Source organism: Microtus ochrogaster, chromosome 10 (assembly GCF_000317375.1).
Source record: "Microtus ochrogaster isolate Prairie Vole_2 chromosome 10, MicOch1.0, whole genome shotgun sequence".
Taxonomy (NCBI): Eukaryota; Metazoa; Chordata; class Mammalia; order Rodentia; family Cricetidae; genus Microtus; species Microtus ochrogaster.
Window position 1 is genome coordinate 45402541 of NC_022016.1, and position 15584 is coordinate 45418124.

Here is a 15584-nt window from a genome sequence, read left to right on the forward strand (position 1 = left end):
CAAAAAAAAAAAAAAAAGGCAATCATAAAACAACGGTGACTAGCACAAGAGCAGTTTTTAGGGGAAACAGTTATTGGTTCCTCTGATACCTAAAGAGATACTGGAGAAGACTGCCACCGCCCTGGTTTTTAGGTGGAGTAGGCCAGGAAGAAGGCAGTGGGAGACTCAGATGTCAAAAGTCTGAGATAACGCCAGGTCCTTCGCTGGCTTGCACTGGTCTCTGCTGCACCACACTGCCCTCTAGTGACAAGTGGCTCAATGATCACAGCTTTGTGTAGAGAGAGCCCCCACCAGACTGCCCACAACTCACTGTTAGAAGGTGGCGTCCCTGCTTAAAATCTTTGATTCCTGCTAGTCTGTTAAGCATGCATTCTAGACCCCCACACTGGGCCATCACACTGGCCATCTTGTACACTTCTTCCTCATCTTCTTCTTCATCTGGGAGGAAAGGGAAATGAAGAGGAGGAGAGAAACTGAAAATCAAAGTAAAAGGATCAAAACACACAACCCTTCCCTGGGCTGAGAACACGGCTCTTTCCCGGTCTGCAGGGTCATTACTCTGACCTATATGCTCTCACTCCCATAGGAGCCTTGCTCCAAGTGTAAGATAATTAATGTTTTCTGCTATTACAACAAAGTACAGGCAAAAACTTTTTCAACTACTTCAATGGAACAGAGAGCTAAGGCAGGAAGAAATCTAATCTCAAGTCTGCTAACTGCAGCTTGAATGTTTTTATCCCAATCAGGTATCCAAATCAGGCCACGGATGCCTGTCTTTCTTCGCTATAATTATGATGCAGAGCACAGGCTACCATCCTTTGGGACATGGCTGCTCTGGCCAAAGTTCAATATGCAGCACTGTCTATGTGGAGCGCCGTACCTGTGGTGGAGTCCAGGGACTCAATGAACTCCTCAGTGGCATCACCCAGCAGCCCCCGCATTCGATAAACAATCCTCATGGGTTCTCCCTAAGCAGAGAAATTTGGAGAGGTAGACTTAAAAAACAAAGTCACTCTTGAACTTGCTCAATGCTGTGGTGATATAACAGTGGAGATGTAAAGCAGCCTAAGTTTCACTTGGTTCAGTGTCTGCTATAGGCCTGGCACTGTGAAGCACTGCAGAGATGCAATTCTAGCTGGTGTCATTAAGATGCTAGGTAAGCACTCTGACAACTAGTCCCCAAATGTTTTACTCCGTGCTGAGTCCTGTGCTGATCAGACTTGTTAGACAAGGTTGGACTGCATGCTTGCCTAGGCTATAAGTCGAGGCCCAATTCTAAGCCTGTGCCCATCAGGACAAACAAGTGTATCTGGACCAAAGTGTGTGGTTCAAGGTTCAGGAACAGAGAGCAGGCACATCAGTCTTTCTTATGGACGACCATGGTCTTCATTTACGACACACAATACGGAAGGTTCATCCCAATTACCAAACTGACACCCACAGCCTGGGATTGTCAAGGAGCTGCTGAGATAGTCTGTCTGTGCCAGCACCATCCTGGGGACCCTAGAGGTCTAGCCTCAGTTCAGAGGTGAGAAGCAAAGGTCACTCAAGATTCCTTGAAGTCTACCTGACCCACATTAGCTAAATGCCTCCCAAGCTGACAAGATGATGGATTTGCTTCACACACAGAAAGGAAGTAGAGTTACAGTGGCCACACGTAGGTCATGATTAACATCAGTTCCATTAAATCAGTCCTTAAGGCAGAAAAGGCAGCCCACCCCAGATCCTGGAGAGAAAGCAAGAACATACCTCATTCGTGGTACACCAGACCTTCTTGTAAACCTCCGCCACAGGCAGGTCCAGGCTGATGATCTTATTGTTCACTAGGAGCTGAAAAGTGGAGGAGGGGATTACTAACGTGACTGCTTATGACTCCATATAAAGACTGAAGGTGCCTAGGCAAGGGTTCATGGGCTACACTTGCCACCCATCACAGGGCTCTGTCAACACTTAGCTCTGGAGAAAATGTGTGTGCACTACACCCAGCATTTTGTGTGCAATGTTGGAGACAAAGACCCTTAACCCATCATGGATTCCAGCTCTGATCCAACTAAAGACTTTTTACCTTGAGCCCATTTTGGGCTCAGCACCAGAAAATCCACCTTTGCCTTTAGTCACAGAGATGGTAACACCAGATCTGGGAAGTCATCTGCCAGAAGCATAAGGCTCAAGGTGTTAACAGGAGCTATGACCCATGTACCAGAGTCAAAGCACCAAGATCCCTGGGGCTCCATTAACCTGGAACCTCTAGAAAACTCCTCCAGAAGCAACAGTAACAAAATCCTACCACTACTCCAAGCAATAACTACCAAGTTTCCTCCTGTTTCATGCCAGGAACTTGTCAGAGTGTTCCATGGGTCACTGACCTTACCAGCAGCAGAAGCAGAAGATGGGATCTGCCCCACTTTACAGACTAACTTCCTATCTGGTTAACCAATGACCTACAAGAAACATCCAGGTGCAACCCAGCCCACACTGGTGGTGAGTGACCAGCGCAGTCTCTTACCTCCATCCCACTGTCATCCTCCAGAAGAGCCACCAAGTCACAGTCCTGGCAAATCTTGTTCTTTATGTCCCTCATAAGAGGCCCAATGCCTGGCTCATTGCTGCTATACGGGTTTCCAGGCATCCTGCCCTGTAGAAAGTCCTCTTGCTGGGGATCCTTCTCCAGGGTCACAAAGAACTCAGTGACTTCATTCTCCTCCTAAAGGAAAAGAAGAACATGTCAGAAAGGACAGCAGAGAAGAGTTACAGCACTGACTGTTCTGTGGGCACCAGGAGAAAAACACAGCAAGTGCAGCACACCTTACACTTGCACACTTGGGGACAGTGGCCCCAAGGTCATTCTAAACATGATGTGAGCACCTGAAGCATCATACACTCTCGAGGAGAGACAGTCTAATGGAACAAGGTGCTGTCTGGTGAGAGGCGGACCAGCCAGAGGATGGGCAAGAGTCACCGGAGACTTGGAGCAGAGAAGGGGTTTCTCTCAGTGATACACTCAGGCACGTTGACCCCAATGCTCTTTCATCAGTAACTGAGGATGTTGGTGTTTTAACAATAAGAAAGGTCTCTGGACCAGACCATAGGAAAGACACATATGTGGCTAGCATGCATATCCCAAGGCATAGAAAAGGAGGAAGACGTGACGGTATACCCAACTGTATTCCAAAACTGCTGCTGCACCTGCAATGGGCTGTGAGATCTAATTTTTAAAAAGGCAAATTATGCCAGACTGTGGTGGCGCACACCTTTAATCCCAGCACTCAGTAGGCAGAAACAGGAGGATCTCTGTGAGTTTGACACCAGCCTGGTCTACAGAGGTAGTTCCAGGACAGGCTCCAAAGCTACAGAGAAACCCTGTCCTAAAAACAAACAGACAAGGGCTAATCTTGGCCCACCGTAGGAAGCTACTTCTACTTTTTGTCAGTGGATCTGGTGATAATGACATTATTACAACAAGCACACTGCTTACAGGGTAAATGATGCTGCACAGTCTCTCAAAGATGAACACAGGAGTCCGGTAGTCATCCAGATTGTAGCGCTTGGCTGTCTCAATGCACACAGCCATGAAGGCTTTGGTTTCAGACTCTGTTCCTGCCAGAGAGCAAAGGAGCCATGAGTTAGGAAAATGCTTCAGCCACATGAACTGAGCTGAGACAATGAAACACCATTTTTCAGATTGTGAGTGCCCTACACGGGAATATCAGTAGTCCTGTTGTGATAATCCTACATCCCAAATCAATCCCCTACATCACAACTAGCTGTGTGCTTTTCTGTTCTCTCTGGGAACACAACTTCCCTTAAGGAGAAGGAACACACCTCCTTTGACCTAGCATCCTTTCCCCTAAACAGGCTCCCCCAAACATCCAAGGACTTCCCTCTTGGGTATTCAGGCAGATGAGGGTCACTAGCTGAACTCTCCACACCCAGTACTTGAAAACAACTTCAAATTGACAGTGAACTATTACACTAGTAAGGAACAAAAAAGCCTACAAAAGTAGTTTGGGCCCAGAGAGAAGCAGTCACAGCAGTTTAGGTCTTAAGCTTTAGTGTCCATGGCCTGCCAGGATGGGGAGACTGCGTACCCTGCAACCCTCTAGCCATCCCACATCTGGTACCTTAGCAGCATAGCTAAACTCTCGGTATGAAGATCAACTAGGAACCACTTTCTCTTTTCTCCATCCACACAACTGAAAGCAAACTGTTCTTTACAATAATGGTAGCGAGCCGGGGGACAAATACGAAAGCTAACAAGTCATCCCCTCCCACATGTGTGACGCCCAAACTTTACACTACCAAAGTCTGAGAAAGTTGGATGAAGGCATGCCAGGGACAGCCTAGGGGTCCTCACAGAGACAGCAGTCACAGACCCACCTGGAGAAGACCAGCTTGCACAGGGCCTGAAGAATGTTCTTTTCCTCTGCTTTTATTGATTTACACTAATGTCTATGTGTGGGGGTCTGTGGGTCTGTGCATGCATGTGTTTGAAGGAGGCCAGAGGAGGGTGTTGGATTCCTTGGGACTGGAGTCACAGGTGGTTGTGAGCTGTGCTGGAACCAAGTTCAGACTCCCTGCAAGAGCAGCAAGAGCTCTGAAGCACTCAACATTCTCCAGCTCTTCTCTTAGTGGGTTTTTGTTTTTGTTGTCGTTCCCCGACCCCCCAAGATCTCTGTGTAGCCTTAGCTGTCCCAAAACTTGCTCTGCAGACCAGGCTGGTCTTGAACTCAGAGATCCACCTGTCTCTACTTCCCTTGTGCTGGGACTAAAGGTGTGCACCACACTGCATGTGTTCTCTTAGTTCTGTGAGGCAGGGTTTTGTCATGCAGCCCACACAAATCCTCCTGCCTCAGCCTCCCAAGTGTTAGATAATAGGCAGCTGCCATCATTCCCAGCTTCTAAAGAATTTCTACAATAAACTTTAGAAATAAGAAGTCAAATCACCATCCAAATCATAAAACACCAGTTTGAGAACACCACCTAAGAAGCAGAAAGACAAACAGTAGAACAGGCCACAAGAAATTTAAAAAGAGTGATCAAGCACAAATACATTTCATAGATTATGAGAAAGTTAAGAAATGAGAAGTCTCAGCAGAGAGGTGTCAGTACATGCCTTTAATCCCAACACTCTGCAGGTCTCTGAGTTCGGCCAGCCGGGGCTACACAGAGAAACCCTGTCTTAACCACTCCCTCCTCAAAAAAAGAAAAGAAAAGGAAAGAAAAAGGAAAGGAAGGAAGGAAGGAAGGTAGGTCTCTTGGCTACAAAATCTAGAGTTCTAAGAACTCAACAGTAGAGTAACAGGATAAATAGTGAAGAACAGAGACAGGGTGGAGTTATATAAGGAAAAGGTAGCAAGAACACAGCATGGCCACTGACATTCCAGATGACTGAAGATACCAGCCTGAGACCTCCAACCCCTTCCTTCCCTATGAGCGCAACCCAGGAAAAGTACATGTGAGTTCAGCCCTAGGACTGTAACACTGAGCACCACAGTGCTCTTGAGATAGGCTTCTCTCCCCAAGTGTGAGATTTGTAACCCATTCTCTAATACTGTGGCACTCAGAAACAGTGCACATGTGCACCTCTGCAGCTTCAAGCTGCAGGGGGCATTACCTGTGGTCATGTCCTCTAGCATCTCCAACAGCATGTCCTGAGTCTCATCGATGAGCTTGGTCCTCTGCAGCACTAGCTTCCGCAAGCACAGGTACCCATTCAGCACAGTGCCCACCAGGCGGCTCTTAAAATGCCTTTTGATGGACTCCACCTCTACAAAGGAGGAGAGAAGGCCTGCAGGGACAGGGAAAACCTGCTGTGAGATCTTGGGAAGAGAATACGGTAGGCCTGGGCTATCCAAAGAAAGGTGAAAAGAAAAAAAGCAAGGACTGTGCAAGTATCTTCCTTTGCACAGACACTCAATAAGCCAAACAGCCAGCAGTGAGGACTCAGAAGTGCAGGCCCATCTACGAGGAAAAAAGTCCCAGAGAGAAGTTGACCAGCACCAAGGAGCAGCGGCTCAGGACTAAAGCATACCCAAGACACCCAAGGGAAGGGCTGGGTGGCTCTCTACCTGTAAGACTTTTGAGGGCATAGCCCTGCTGCAGATCTGTGCTCAGGGTGGCCTCCTCCAGGGCCAGCAAGCGGGCGATTTCCTAAACAGGATGACAAGCACAGTGTGATAGGGCCCGCCTCCACCGCCATCCCATGATGTAGCACCAACCAAAGGTGCTCAAAAGTCACGCGTTCATTCTAATCCTTGAAAAATGCCTTTCCAAGAAGCCAAAGATGGCTGGAATACTGCCGAGGAACTGCTTAACCCTGAAACAGCTGAAATTCCCCCCAACTGCCATGGGCCTTCTAGTTACAGTAAAGTCTGGAAAATAATTATTTTCAACAAATGCTTCTCAGAAAACACGAATCCGACAAAAGAGCCTTTCAAAGCAGAGGAGGAGCTGGGGAAGGGATAGATCACCTTGGTGATGAGGTTGCCCACATAGGGCAGGACTCCCCGAGCAGCCAGGTAGACTTTCCAGTGACATGAGGCGATGAGTTTCTGGTAGAGAGCCAGGTACTCTGCAGCACACTCCCCAGCTACACTCAGCTCGTCCAGGTAACTGTATCAGAGACAGGGCAAGGCACCTTTAGGGACTAACATCGCAGAGCCCAGCAGCTCCCTCCTCTGTATCTACTGCTCAGCCTCTCTTCCCTCCTTCTTGAGGTGGATGGAGGTCATCTGAGAAACCTCACACTTTCCTTGCTGAAAGGATTCACAACACTTCAGGGAATGGCTGCCAAGCCTCTGAGCACCCGTGTCTCCATGCTCACTGCTCGAGGACTGCAGAGGACAATGAGTGACAATTATGCCTGTGCTCAGAGGCGCTCAATGAATACCCACTGTTGTTTTACCACTAATATTCCTAAAGCTCTGTGTGGTTTCTGTGGCAGGGACCAAGATGGTTATATACCCAGGGGTGCCTCCCAACCCTAACCTATGTATTCACCAGAGCACGAGGAAAAGGCTCGACCATGCTAGCCACTGTCCCAACCTACCCTACCCACACATGGTACCTGGTGAGGAGGTCAAGGACCTGTTGCTTGCGGCTGGGGACAGTAGCAAGAGCTTCCACGATGGTACATGCTGCTTGCCGTGCTGCCTGTGTCGCTGGGGTAAAGAGTACCTGCCAGACACAGGAGAGAAAATAGGGCTGGCTCAGAGGCCACCCTGTTTTTCTAGGCCCAGAACATGAGCTGACTTCCATACACCCAGAATTCTGACTATCTCTCTGGGCACAGTGAAGGGTCCACACCACCAGTTAACCCAGTACCCAGTGGCTGCAGACTTGAGAAAGGCTGCTAGAGAGCTTCTTGCTTCACAGAAAATTCTCCAAGCAACTTGGAGAACACACTGCCCCTAGTTAGCATTAACTGTTAACTTGACAAAGTGCAGAATTACCTCAAAAGAGCCCCAACTGAGTAACTATCAGATTGGCCTGTGAGCATGCCTGTGAGATACTGTCTTGATTGATAATTGATTCAGGAGGGCCCAGCACGTTGCAGATGGCACCATCCCCCGGCAGGCTGGCTAAGGATGAGCCCGTGAGCAAGCAAGCCATAGTTTCTGCTTCAAGTTCCTGCCCTTCCGTCAATGACGGCCTGCGTCTTTGATGAACAATCCAAATAACTCTATTCCTTCTCAAGTTGCTTTTGGTTGGTATTTTACCAGATCAACAGAAGGGGAATCAGAATAGAACCAAATGTCAATGAGGGAGGAGAAATCCAATGAGCATTCACATTGGCAAGCCCCCGAGAGTTCTTTCTTGGGGATACCTGTTAGTGGGCTAACTCTAGTTGAGCGTAAGCTGAACATCTCTTGCTTAGCAACAGAAAACAAAGAAAGACTTTCTTGAGGGGAGGGGTAGGGATGGGGGTGGTTTGAGACAAGGTCTCACTGTGTAGCCTTGGCTGGCCTGAAACTTGATATGCAGACCAGGTGCCTCCCGGGTGCTGGGATCAAGTGCCTGGCTAAAGTTAATTCTTGAAAACTTAGCTTGAAGGAGGGAAAGAATAGTGGAGCTCAATAACAGAAGACAGCAAGGGAAATGAATACAGGCACTGGTTTGCCTCTCTGGGGGAACTGGGTGGCATGTCAGGGGGCACAAGCGGCAGAGGCCAGCTGTACTGACCTGTCCTTACTGAGGGCTGCACTCAAGAACTTCCACTGAAAGAACGCAAACAACAGTAAATGGAGAGCGAGAAAGCAGGGCAGAGAATGGCAGGTGGAGAGTACTCACCTGCCGCAGCCAGTTGTTGTGGCCCAGCTTGAGGTCGAGAGGGGTGGTCCTCTTCCCCCGCCGGCTCAGGAACTGTTTCCATCTCCACACATACTTCTCAGATAAGTAGAGACGGTGGAGCTCTGACTTGCTGGGGGACTTCCCATTGCCATCTACTCCTGCAAGGCAAAGACAGGGGTAAGCAGGAAGGCACAGCAAAAACAGGGGCTGCTGAATGGCTGGAGGGAAGAGACCCACCTCGGGTGGGCAGACACTTCTTCCAGGCTTCGTAAGATGCCTTGGGATCTCTCTTGAGCCACAGCTGGGCCTGGGCATGGATCTCGTTGCAGTATGGCTTCACCGTGGTGAGGGCCTCAACAGGGACATCCTGAATGAGAGAGCAGAACAAGGTGAGATGTAACTTGCACACTTAGGCCCCAGCGTGGAATGGCACTGACATTCTAGAAGCTTCATGAAAAACAACATGCAGCTCTGCTGCCCCAGCTCTTGCTAATACTATCTGCACCCACGTGAGGAGGGCCATCTCCATGCTGACGCTGAGGCCACAGACTTTGGAGAGCTGGCTTCGTACAGCCGCACACATGTGACTGAAGTTAAGAGTTTTACTCTCCACTTAATGAAGACTTAATGAGTAGCTATTGAATGCTGGATACCACACTAGGTCCTAGGTCTTAGACACAAATTAAGTCAAACCATCCTTAGACTCAAAGAATTCATTACATCATTTATTTTTTCTAAGTTTCGAGGTGGTCACTACATCTCAGAGATGAGCAAACTGAAGAATACAACTAGCTTGCTCAGTCTTGATGTCAGTAAACAGCAGAGCTGGGATTTGACCTCAAGTCTATTTCAGGGTCATGGATTTCCACCCATATTCATAAAGCATGTACAAAGGTGCAGATGTAGTAAAGGGAGTCACAGGCCATCTGTCTCAGTATTTCAAAGGTCTTGCTCTGCTCTAGCTTTTATACTGTATAGTTTGTATTACACTATACTCCTCAAAAATCCCAACCCACCTCTGCTGAACTAAAGCAAAGACAGCCTGGCGATCACATCAGTCAGAGAAGTGACCTTGAGGAAGCAGGGTACAGTGCTCAGTGCTCAGAGGCTATGTAACTCTTCAAGCCCCATCTCCTCCCCCCACCCCGCTCATGCCCAATGGCACATCACCTTGTTTTTCTTGCTGGTTGGGGCAGGTGGCTTAATCAGCTTCTGTAAGATCCGCAGGCACATAAGGGTGATGTTCTCAACAACCACTGGTGTTTTGATGTTCACGGCCATAAGGAAAAGACTGAGTGCTGGTGATGAGAAGCCACAATCAGTACACATGGGTTACCTGCCCCAGCAAGGCTGCCCGAGTCATCTTCCTCCTACCTCTTGCCTGGGTACCAGGACTGCACCTTTCTGTTTTCTGAAAAGCACCCACCCAGATGGTCCCCAAGCTCACCACAGCGTAAGCGGAGCTCCCAGCAGTTGTCCTCCTTGGAGATGGAATCCGTCAGCAGCAACATCTCATACTGAAGACTGCTTGCCTGGAAGGACAACAAGATGAGGGGAGTCAGGATCTAAACTCTAATTACAGGTCTCCTATTAAAATCTCTAGCCAGGGGAGGCCTACTAGGACAAGGAGACATCAGAGACCCCATGCTACAGGCTCTAGCTGACAATAAACTCTCTACACACAGTCTGGTCCCTCCCACTTTGGTCTCCAACACTGGCCTGGAGAAGCGGTCAGCGACACAGAAGGACCGCAAGGAAGAGGTCAGAAAGGACAGCTGCCCTGCTTACCAGGTCAGGATTGGCCCAGTGGCCTTTCAGGGCTGTGGAGACTTTGCCAATGATCAGGTCGTTCATTTGCTGGGTGGCCTCTGGGTTGTCTCTGGGGAAGCAAAGAGTCTTGTTTGTCACAGTGAACATGCACGCTATGGCCATCTTCACACCCAGAGCCCCCAAAAAAATGGATGCATGGATGGCCAGGGCTATCTGGCCCCGACTTTTCTACCTTCTTCCCAGGAGCAAGACTACATCTTTGAACTTACTGAGCCTATGATGGGAGGGGATGAATACAGCCCTTTTTCATAAGGACAGCAATAGAAGGATGCACGCATTAGCATGGAGGGTCATGCAGTAGGTGGTGGCCCTAGGAGCTGCTGGTGTCCATCTCCAAAACCTGAGTCCACGCTCAGTGTGGACTCCGTATCACTTCCTACACAGCACCCCATTTCCCTTCTATGTTAGTCCTTAATAACATCTCTACTGTTATTATCAACAAAATACACTACACAGGAACCCAAACGCTCAAATAGTACAGCTGTTTCCAAGTGCTAATACTCCTTTCTCTCTACACCACCTGTATCCTAGTGCTCTCCAGCTCTGCAGGTCTCTGCCACTCTCGGCATCCTGGAATAGGCCTATCCCAGCCGGGAACGGAATTCCAGGCCGAGCCTTCTCTCCAGCCCCCACTTACTGAATTTTCACCCCTGACATCACCATCTTTAAGGTATTTGCTATTACTGATATTTCTCAGATGAATCTTTTGTCCAAGGCACGCAGTGCACAGTGCCAGAACTTAAACCCAGTCCTTTCTGACTAGAGTCTAAGTACTCATCCCTAAACCCCCTCTGGCTTCTTTTTCTTGATTTTTTTTTCTCCAATTTTTTTGAGTTCGAGTGTTACTTCATTCCCTTATCCTCTCCCACCAAGGAAGTTCCCTCAGGACATACCACCACCTGAACCAACATGCCACTCACAGGGCACACGACCTGAACCAACAAAGCACCACCAAGCAGCACACTCAAAGAGCTGACTATGGTGCTTCCCCCATCCACTCAACTTCCATCTTTCCTTACTTCCTCTGGGATAAACTAGCCTACCTCTTGGCTCAACTTTGCACTCCTAGTGCTAGCATTGCTGTTGCCACCACCCCTGGGTCAAGGAGCAAGTTCTGACCTAGTCAGGAGGCACATGAGCTGGCGGACCTCTTCACGAATGGCTGAAGCCCCTCTGCGGAGGTTGTAATCAAAGAGCTCTCGGATGAGGCCCTGGGAGACGAGGATGTGCCTCAGAGCTGGATTGGTGGCTAGGGCCCTCAGTAGTGTTATGCAGTGCTCTGTGACAGCTGAGGCACAGCCATAGCACTTGGTGGAGGAGGTGTGGCCACAGCCTAAGACAGACAAAGCACGGTACTGGCTGGCAGTGAACGTGGGCTGCACGGATGTTCGGGATGACTTTGTGGCTGCTTCCCTTTGCTGCAGATCATATTCTAAGAGCTCTTTGCGTGAAGCAAAAACTTTCTAATGAAAAGATAAGAAAAAAAATTGACAAATAAATGAGAAAGAGGAAAATTGGTTTGCTATGAATTTACGTGTATGATATAATTTATTCTTCTCAATAACCCTACCACTTATTTATTTTATCCTCATTCAACAGAGAATGACTGTCTTGACCAAGGTCAAGGGCAGAATTGGAAATCAGACTGATCACGGGCTTGAACTCTTCACTACTACAAACACTGTCTTTTAAAGGGTTAGAAAGCCAGATCATTTGGCAAAGGTCATCAGCAACTTAGAGAGACAGAACAACTGGCTACTCTTCTGGGACGAGGATCCACTGCTGATGGACAGCATCCTACCCACGGAAACCATGTGGAAACATTAAAGGAAAACATGGCCCACCTTGGCTAACTGCAGCTGGAGTGCCCTGACCCTCCAGCCTGAGAACACAGCAGCCAAGAACAGGGAGTAGAATCTCAGCACTCACTTTTAGAAACCAGGACCCCTCTACTAAACAAAGATGTGTTGTCTACTAATGTCCCACCACCACTGTGCCTGATGATTCTGAATGCAAATAGCTCTGACAAGTGGGCCTCACCCCCAGAGAGGGAGGAACCATTGGTGCAGCTGCTGAGCCAGCATCGACCGCTAGGCAAAGACAACACCTAAGAACGGGAGCCTGACTAGGGGAACAGTTGTTCTGAAAGCATAAAGCCCCCTGCAAGCTACTCCCATTCCCTACCTGGATGATTTTGGAAAGCTCATCAAATGAGTTCTTGCAGTCTCCACAATACTCCTGAGCCAGCTGCAGAATGTAGCGATTCACACTGGCTGAAGTGGAGCTGATGCCCCCTGCCGTTCCGGAGTCTTCCTGCAATCCCAAGAGATCACCTGTGAGACTTCTGCCCTAGGGATGACCTCACCTCACCAAGGGCAGCCTTCCACTCCTGACCCAAATACCCTCTGGTCTGGGACCACCTGTGGCTTTTCTGGAGCTGCTTCATTCACTTTGCAGAGTAGGTTCTCCAGCTGTGGCCGATGTCCCATGAGCTGATGGTAAACCCGGTCAGCTTTGTCCAGAAGTGTGTTAATGTTGGAAACAGCCTAGAGCAAAGAGACAGGTACTTGAGGGGACTTTTTAGCTTCATTTTCCCTTAGTGGCCCTAAGTACTAGTCACCTACTGAAACATGTCCTCTATACAGACCAGGTACATGGCTCCACACAATCTGTCCTTTACGACAACCCTACGAGGTGGCATGTTAGTCTTTATGGCAAGCAGTGTGCAATGTATATGGACTAGATTCAAAGAATTTCTTGCTGAAAAGTAACTCACAGCAGGTCACAGGCACAAAACAGCACAAGTGCTGTGAGAACTGTTGTCCCGACTCCAACGGCAAATGCCCCACTGTCTCCCTGAACAGGCACACCCTCTCTCCAGTGCCCTTTACTTCCAGACCCAGATGAGGCTGACATTTGTCACCTGGCTCCTATCCCCAAAGCTCAGAGCCAACCCATGACCTGGGCGGCCTTACCTTCTTTCGATCTTCTTCGTTCTCGATAGGATCCACAGCGCAGCAAGGCTTGGCGTAAAGCATGAAGTCAAAGCGGGCATATTTACAGAAGCCACAGGCATTGCAGAGGAAGGGATCCTTCTCATCATAGTTGATGGACCTGAAGAACCACAGTGCTCAGGTCAGTGGGAGCAGAGGTTTGGGAGAAACGGTGAGTAAAAGGAGAGATGATAGCACATGCTTGCCCTGGATGTGCAGGACAAGTTACCTGCACTTGTGGCACTGGTAGACATTCTCGCCACAATTGCCACAGACGCCGGGGTTGGCGGGAACGGAAGCACTGCAGCGCGGACACTGAAGGGTCTCTGTGGACGCCTGGTAGTTCTCATAGAAGTCTGCAAACTCCATCATCAGGTTAGAGGCCACGATAGGCAGCGGCAGGTCAATCTTGACTTCTGTCTGTCCAGGAGTCAGCTGAACTTTCTTGGCTTTGTGCCAGCGAGCTGGCCTAGGAGAGACAACAAAAGCTCAGTGACAAAAGACTGACAGTGTGAGAAAGGCCATCCTGCATATTCCTCTAAGGAAATTAAGTGACTATTCAAAGAAAAATCTTTTCCTTTATGGTTTCCTCTGAAAAAAGTATAAGATGGATCATTCTCCAAGGTAGTCAGGTAAGTGTAATCCTCATGCCACCATCAAGGGACTTCTCTTTGCAACAGATAGAGACCAATGCAGAAAACAGTAATGGATCAAAATGCAGAGTTGTGGAGCCCAGTCCCAACTGATACATCTACAATACAAGCCCTGCACCTAAGGTTCAGGGGTCATTTCAGAAGGATCCTAAGCGCCAGAGGACCAGGAAGTTTGCTGGGAGACTGTTATCTCTTAGACACATCAGAGAAGCTACACTTCTCTACCATGGCGACCTACACACTACCTGGACAGACAACAATGACAGATATGCTAATGTGGACAGGAGAAAGCTCACAAGGCCTTAACTGTAGCAGAACTACAGGCAACTAAGGAATGCTAAGAGCAGGAGAAACAGTCTTCCTCAGGGAAGAGCACACCAATTGGCTATCCAGTATCAAGGGGCAGCCCTGAAACCATTACCAGTGGCTATGCTTACTCTCTGGGGGAGAGCCTACCCTGACAGGCAACAGCCCTTTCAAGGTCAAGGACTTCTCCAAAGAGCAGATTTAGGCAGCGCCCTGAGTCACTGGTTACTGTTAGCTGCCTTCTCCTTTTGTGTGCATAGCAGCTCCTGAGCTTTAACAGACCAGTCACATCTACCTCTGCTCAGTAATACCCAAGACTCCCTGGGGAGCCAACACATGCAGCACATAGACCTATGGCATGCCTACAAGATGCTGGCTTGTGGGGGGGAGGGGGGCAACATATTGAAATGGAAGAACATGCAGTGGAGAAGACTCGGAGGAATACTTCCTGCTCTATGAGCAGATGCAGGGCTGTTTTGTCTAATGCACAAGGTTTTCCACAAGGCAAGAGAACCTGGAGTTCCTTTTCAATGAGCCCCCACCCTAGGCAGGCTGTGAGGAACTGTCATGGTCCCCTAGGGAGCCACTCAATGTCAACAGCCTCCGAAGCCATCACTTCACTGCAGTCCCTCTGCCAGCGCTGCTGTGGCCGAGAGGATGCAGATCCGCTGCACATATCTGTTCTGCACCCGCAGGACACAGCTGCACCTGGTGATGCCTGCAAAGCCCGTACTTGTTTTTCAGCTCCACAATGGCCTGCACAGTTCGGTTGTTGTAGTACAGGTTGATAGTCCGCACCATCTTGGTCCGCTTCAGGTCCCCAATTTTCACTGTCACCTTACTGATGGTGTGACTGCCAATGAGCTTTACAACTTGCTGGGTCGTGGTGTACCGTGTGTCCACTTTAATGGAAGATAGCTTGATATACTAAATACAAGAGCACACAAAACAACACAATGAGCACTAGACCATCGATCTTCATCAAAGCTGATCAACACAGCCCCCTCTCCAACCACAGATGAAGTTTCTACTTAAGGTAGCAACTGTGGTGGGCAAGAATCCACAGTGCCAGGCAGCAACCTGAGAGGAACCCCTAAGTAATAGTAACTAGTCTTTGGAAATAAGAACCACAGAGCCAGAAAACCTCTAGACTGTCCTACTCAAAGTATTACTTACACAGAATGGCACCTCGGGGTTATTACACACCAGGCAGGGGTCACTCTCCAGGTAATAGCCATCAAACTCCACTAAGCCAGACAAGGTGCTAGGGAAGAAAGCAATCTCAGCATCAGCAGAGTCCTCCAGGACCATGCCAAAGCCATCCTCACTCCCCACTCCCCCTGTGAGGGGAAGGAAAGGGATTACAGCTCAGAGGTCTTAGTAGGCACAGGAAGAAAGGTCAACTAATCCACCTGGGGTGTTTCCTACTTTTAAGCTGATGTCTGAATCCAGAAAGGAATTAAAATCTCAGAGTCATAATTAAATTTACTATTTATAGAAAAAAATCTTAAAT

The 15584-nt window shown here is 48.8% G+C and overlaps 1 protein-coding gene across 1 annotated transcript in view; it reads right to left on the reverse strand.

Annotated features, from left to right (window-relative positions):
* Positions 1 to 15584, reverse strand: part of Ubr4 (ubiquitin protein ligase E3 component n-recognin 4) — a 116225-nt gene that overhangs the window by 19657 nt on the left and 80984 nt on the right. Inside the window, exons 72-92 of the mRNA XM_026782272.1 lie at positions 15248 to 15335; positions 14805 to 14998; positions 13342 to 13581; positions 13095 to 13233; positions 12540 to 12665; positions 12304 to 12432; positions 11239 to 11582; positions 10078 to 10168; positions 9737 to 9821; positions 9460 to 9587; positions 8527 to 8656; positions 8290 to 8447; positions 7067 to 7176; positions 6471 to 6612; positions 6069 to 6150; positions 5615 to 5788; positions 3476 to 3597; positions 2507 to 2704; positions 1750 to 1830; positions 881 to 968; positions 311 to 438 (exon numbers count right to left, since the gene is read on the reverse strand). Coding sequence (XP_026638073.1) covers positions 311 to 438; positions 881 to 968; positions 1750 to 1830; positions 2507 to 2704; positions 3476 to 3597; positions 5615 to 5788; positions 6069 to 6150; positions 6471 to 6612; positions 7067 to 7176; positions 8290 to 8447; positions 8527 to 8656; positions 9460 to 9587; positions 9737 to 9821; positions 10078 to 10168; positions 11239 to 11582; positions 12304 to 12432; positions 12540 to 12665; positions 13095 to 13233; positions 13342 to 13581; positions 14805 to 14998; positions 15248 to 15335 — 2977 coding nt within the window. The remainder of the gene's footprint in view (positions 1 to 310; positions 439 to 880; positions 969 to 1749; positions 1831 to 2506; positions 2705 to 3475; positions 3598 to 5614; positions 5789 to 6068; positions 6151 to 6470; positions 6613 to 7066; positions 7177 to 8289; positions 8448 to 8526; positions 8657 to 9459; positions 9588 to 9736; positions 9822 to 10077; positions 10169 to 11238; positions 11583 to 12303; positions 12433 to 12539; positions 12666 to 13094; positions 13234 to 13341; positions 13582 to 14804; positions 14999 to 15247; positions 15336 to 15584) is intronic.